Source organism: Halyomorpha halys, unplaced genomic scaffold (genome assembly GCF_000696795.3).
Source record: "Halyomorpha halys isolate HHAL.00 unplaced genomic scaffold, Hhal_1.1 Scaffold1170.1, whole genome shotgun sequence".
In the NCBI taxonomy this organism is placed as follows: domain Eukaryota; kingdom Metazoa; phylum Arthropoda; class Insecta; order Hemiptera; family Pentatomidae; genus Halyomorpha; species Halyomorpha halys.
In genome coordinates, this window is record NW_027114716.1 from 335,922 (window position 1) to 341,973 (window position 6,052).

The following is a 6,052-nucleotide window of genomic DNA, read 5'->3' on the forward strand; positions in this document are numbered from 1 at the left end:
CGGGCTAAACGTGGCTCAATATTGAAACAACATTGCTTGCGTACTACGTTCTCTGTCATAAGTAATTCAAAGCATACTGTTGTATCATAAACACGTTCACAAAGCAGCAACTTGAAGATCCCTTACTAAGGCTACTATACTCATTGGCTGATAGCTTTCAAACGCTAAAGAAAAAATAACAAAATAAAATCATTAAAATCCTATTACTTAACAAAATTGAAGACAACTAGGTCAAGGAAAGACCAACTTTTAATTTCCCAATATCCTATGTGCCAGCTATCTTATAGTCCTCTTCGAGCTGCTTTAGATCTGCTTGAGCTTCATGGAACTCTATCTCCTCCATACCCTCTCCAACATAGTGGTGGACGAAGGCCCTCTTACTGAACATTAGATCGTATTTGGAGTTGAGGCGTGCCCAGGCGGTGCCGATGGCGGAGTGATTGGAGACCATCACTAAGGAACGGGGGGACCCTGCGAGTTCACCTCCAGGGACGAAGAGCATTGGCGGGTAGCAGTGGCCGACCTGGTATTAAAGGGTTATTAATTTGAAGTAAATTAAAAATGAATAATCAATCATATAAACTAGTAATAATTTAGAAGCTCTATACAGTTGAAAACCACTAGATAATATTGCAATAATAAACGCTCTGTATATTCTGTTAAACTGGACTTTCAGTAGAACAAATTGTAGATATTAACTATATAATTAATAGAAATACAAACTGTAGAATCAAATAAACAATATAGTATAGCGGTTCCCACAATCTGAGATGTGGGAGGTGTTTGAACTTTGAAACCTTGATCGAAGTACACCCTCTTTCAGCACTTATCACTGTCACGTGACTAGGCTTAACGATTTTAATGAATCCTTAATTCAAATCCTTATTTTTGATCTTAAATCATAATTATTAATCCATATTCTTCAATTCTGAACCTTAATCTTAATCAATCATCTTTAATCCAGAGGAGGGATTAGGGTTAGGTATTAATATTATCTAGGATAAAGATTGACTAGGATCGTTAAGATAAGTTACGTGAGCGATACTGGTTAAGGCTAGTCAAAGGTTGGCTAAGGGTCAAAAGACCAAAAATTGTAGGGGTATAACCGTTATTTCTTGTTTACTATAGGGATTCTAAAGGCAATTGTTTAGTTACATCAAGAGAATTCTAGAAAATGATGCTGAAGATAAACATAAAAAAATGTTAATTATGAAAAAATAAAATAAGTAAAGGTGGTTAGACAGAGCGATGAGAAATTGCGAAACAGCTTCCTCAGGACAACGCTGGTAGGACAACATTTGAACTATTTCACAGAGTTGAGCAATAAGTAATTAATGGGAATTACTTAATGAACTACTGCAATTTTAATTGAGATACACTAATTACAATCAGAAACTAAGAGAAATTAACTGCAATTATCAATTACATTCTTATGTAATTTTCATTTTTTATCCTAAAATTCCGAGTAATTCTAATTCAATTACAATTATTTGTAATATCAAATACAAATATATGCCAACAGAACTGTAAAAATCTGTTTTACAATGGCTCTAAAATATGAAAATGATATCCAGTTTATAATTGTGCGTTAGCGAATAAATTCATTTACAATCAATGATTTTAACATATGAGTTGTAGCTGTGACTGCAATGACTAAGGTCAAGAAGTAATTGTAATTTCAATTTCTTACCATCAAGATGTAATTGTAATTGTCTTACAATTACTTCAGTGCCATTGTTCTTCAAAACCACCATTTTTTTATGCTTCAGGCCATTTAACGATTAACTTAGTATAAATACAGTCCAACTGTAAAACTTCAATAAAATTTTATATTTAAATTAAAATATTAATATTTTATGTTGTTCAATTTGATATTATATCCTGGATGAACTACTAACAGGTACAAGGAGGTTCTTTATAATATTTCTTCTTATAGAACAATGGGTAAGAGTTAGTCTATCAAAATAATTTGATGTTCACAACCCAGTCAAGGTAAACATGAACAATATTTACTATGCCAATAATACTCTAGACTAATACTTGAGTAATAAAAAAAAGAATTAATTTAAAGAAAAAATTGACTAAATTACTGAATATACTTGCCAAGAGCCGTAGCGTTTGGTGAAAAGCACTCGACTGCTAAATGAAGTTATTATCATTATTTTTGATCGTCAACATCACTAAATATCCACAAATATGTTTAAGGAGATTTGATGTAACATCCCATCTCTTAGAAGAAATAGCAGTAAACAATAGAGCTTTTTAAAATTAAATTGGAATTTAATATTTTAATCGATTGCCTTTAGAATTAGGATGACTGTAAATCGTGTATCGATATTCCATTAAAAGTATCAAGCGGAAAGGAGTCTTGATGCTTAGGTGGTATCGTAACTTTCCTAATCACGAGAAACTTCGAATCCCGAAGGTAGCCGAAGGTCTCCGGCAACACTTACCAGTTCGGTCTATCAGTTCAGAAGGATAAATAGTGTCTATTTCAGTTAAGTTTGGACAAGTTAATAGTGTTTCTCTCTACAGTTCTATTTGAAATTTGATAACATACATTATAAAGATTGTACATCATACTGCATTGTACGATTCGACATAATGTTGTAACAACCAGTTGTAATACTCTGTCATTTTAAAGTTTATACTATTAATTGTGAATTTGTAGCCTCCTGTGTCATGTTTATGTTGATATCAAACATCGTTTTTTTCGGTTAATTTATTTATATTTTATTTGAATGACATGACTTATTGCAAAAATCGAGTAGGATGATACTGATCTACTTAAAGCTATAAAAAATGATATCAAATTATTAATAATGTCTAAATCGTAATTAGAACTTCCTGTTGATGTAACTAAAGTGTAATTTTAATAAGAATTCCTTTTTAGAGCAGTAGTGGTAGGTTACCGGACGGTTATAACTGCTCACTATATCTGTTATACTATTATTATGAATGCTTAATCATTTAAGGAGGTTACGAAATATTATAATATATTACTTCAATATTTTGAGGTTACATTGGTTGAAAAGTCACGGAATATTACTGTGTAACTGGAGCCGTAGAACTTAAAAATCGCTTGTAAAGTTAAAAAAAAGTTACAGAAGTCGGCCTTGTGGCTTCGCTGTAGTCGGTAAAAATGACTCAATAACCATTATTTACCAATTTGAGAATATCTAAGCAACTAACAAATCAAATTTTCACCAGAATCTCATAGCATGGAATCTCTTTGCAGAAGGAAGGGGGTTGTTGGCGAAAGTTGTAAAGCAAGAAGAAGAAATCTATGTTTCATAGGAGTAAATCTACGCATCCCTTCTTGGGTAAAATATCTTCTGCGAACAAGTAATAATGGTGAAAATTGTTATAAAATTGCATGTTTCTAAACTTGAAAATAATTTCATTACGTAGGCCTTTAACACTTCAACATGTCATCAAAAAAGCCTTCCAACTTGTTTAATTTGTTTCAAATTGGAGTATCTCTCTTCGCTCAAGGAGTCCTTCCTGTCACTAATTGGGGACTCCTGTCATGAAAGTTGGTGGTATTTTATTTTTGTAACCCGCTTTATTATTATTCTTTTTCATTTTTTACTGCACACACACACTTGAGTGTATATATATATGTATATAGGTATATACATCTAATTCAACAATCACTATGTAGAATACCATAAATAATAATACATGAACTCCTTATATATGATGTATTAAGCATATAATTTTTTTATTTGAGTTTTTATCCTTTTAAAGTTCCTTGTGTTTAAATGAAATTGTATGTCTCAATTGTAATGGCAAATTTTTCGCTAAAATCGAATTGCTGGAAGTGCTATTTTATAATAACACTTTCACAGATTTTTTTATAATTTTCTTGAAATATTAAGAAAAAGGCTCTAAAGATTTTGATTAAACTCGTTATTTTATATCAGCTAAATCCTAATCGCACTGACAGAGTGTGACAAGGCTTAAAACTCGAATTTTCAAAATGGTATCAACTAAATTTTATCAGCACGATACCTCTAACAACAATGACTAAATACGTGTTATCTTCCGAGCATTATAAAACTTATTTATTGGCAGTAGTATAATCCCTGACTAAAAAATCCTTATGGGCACATGGACATACCCTGCTGGAAACAACAGTGAACCAAACTAATTTCAAATAAGGTCCGAGACATGAATCAAACTCGATGTCAGATCGTTCCAAGGAGCAAACATGAACTTTGCTCATAATGGTTAAGGTGCGAGCCAGGATCTCGAAGGTCAAAGCCGAGAACAAAGAAGCAAGTTTCTTATATGAACGGTTAAGAAACCTGAAGTTTGTCAAGCATACTCTCATATACTACTTACAGAAGATATAGTATTGAACTGAATGCGGTTGGCCATTGAAAAGTCCATCCAATGATCCCAGATCATATAGAAAGAAAATCACTCAGGTTTAAATTTGAAAAATGAAGCCTATAATTTTATTTTTCTAAACAACATTCGTGAGTGAACATTAATATTTACAAGCAGCATAGGAAAGACAAACACCAAATTCATGGATGCCATCAACATAAAGAGCTTGAAGAAGCAGAAAGATTAAGGAGTAACAAGGACTGTTTAATTTTTTTTCAAGAGGTTATCTGGGGCTGGAAAACCCTCTACTTACTTTCAAATTTCCTACTCTCAATCTGAATTGTGGAGGGGAGGCAGAAGTACGTACGACAATTATAACCGAGAAAATAAATCATTGAAATTTGGAAAATTCTCCAAAAAACTGCCTTTGGAAAAAAACACCAATTTTACGTACCCATTTTCGACCTCTAGAGGAACGTGCCTAAAGTTAAAAAAATATTGTTATATATTGAGAATACTGGAATGGATAATTTATTTATATAATAATCATTGCCAGTTACAAAATATAGATATTTTTACGATTCTACGTAACCTTCCGGGTAGCGGTTCGGCGAGATACCGACAAGGCCTGTGTCAGGCCAAAGTGGCAATCCTACATCAACACCCAGATGTTATACAGCTTACATGAGCCGGGCGACATAGAAGTCGAGAGATCTGATGCGAGCATTCATATGGATAGGAGGAAATAAAAGTTCAAAGAACGGAATACCACCTTCGTTTTACCAAAGGAAAGCTCCCGATACACTCTTCCATAGAAATATATCCAATCAGAAGGCTGGAAGAAGATCTAAAAGGGTTGTGAGGTAGGAAATAAGTTTAGGAGAGAATAGGAAAAAGGAACGGACCTAGGAAAAGAGGAAGATCTGAAAATAGTCAAGAGTGGAACACAAGAAGTAGGGTATTAAGTTGGGTTATAAAATTCCTGGAGTATGTTCGGTGAACATTATCAGCTGAAAAGAGTTGAGAAGAATGGACAAGTTCAGATTGTTCTCGACTATCTAGCCGAGAAAAAGAAGGCCACAACCAGGCTGAAGTAAACAAAGAAGAACATCATCCATAGATAAGTTCTAACAGATAATATTAAAATGGCTGGTATACTGTAATTCTGAGGAACAAACTAGAAAGTAAAGTCCGCCAAATATTTCCAGTATTCTTAATTTCATATGCTCTGTATTAATTATAATTATCATTATACATAATCTTTTCACTTTCCTGAGACTGGTTATAAAATAAAATAAATTTCATTCAATTTAAGTCTCATAACAATCTATATTTCTTTGTAAGTCCAACATTTCGGCCAATTCTGCCATCCTTAAGGACAATCTTGTAAGGTTACAAATATTATTATGATAAAGTATAATAGTATAAATTGATTGCTATTAAAAGTTCTAATTTAATGTGAAGAATTGACAAAATAGGTTAATGGACTGAAATGATTGACCTGGGCAGAATAGCCTAAGTTTTTTAAAATTGGTATGGTTCTAAATTTGTATTTAAGATTGTCTTTGAGGATAGCCAAATTGGCCGAAACGTTGAACTTATAAAGAAATATAGATTGTTTTGAGACTTTAATTAGATAAAATTTACTTTATTTAAATTATGGGGTTCCCCAAGGCAGTGTCCTGGGTCCTGTCCTCTACATCCTCTTCACTGCTGA

General features: G+C 32.8%; 1 protein-coding gene across 4 annotated transcripts in view; it reads right to left on the minus strand.

The window, feature by feature from the left end:
- Positions 1 to 231: 231 nt before the first annotated feature.
- Positions 232 to 6,052, minus strand: part of LOC106688651 (tubulin alpha-3 chain) — a 35,846-nt gene continuing 30,025 nt past the window's right edge. For all 4 annotated transcript variants that reach the window (XM_014433223.2, XM_014433222.2, XM_067051868.1 and 1 more), the window contains one exon: positions 232 to 523. In XM_014433223.2, the coding sequence (XP_014288709.1) occupies positions 266 to 523 (258 nt within the window). In that variant the 3' untranslated portion in view covers positions 232 to 265. The remainder of the gene's footprint in view (positions 524 to 6,052) is intronic.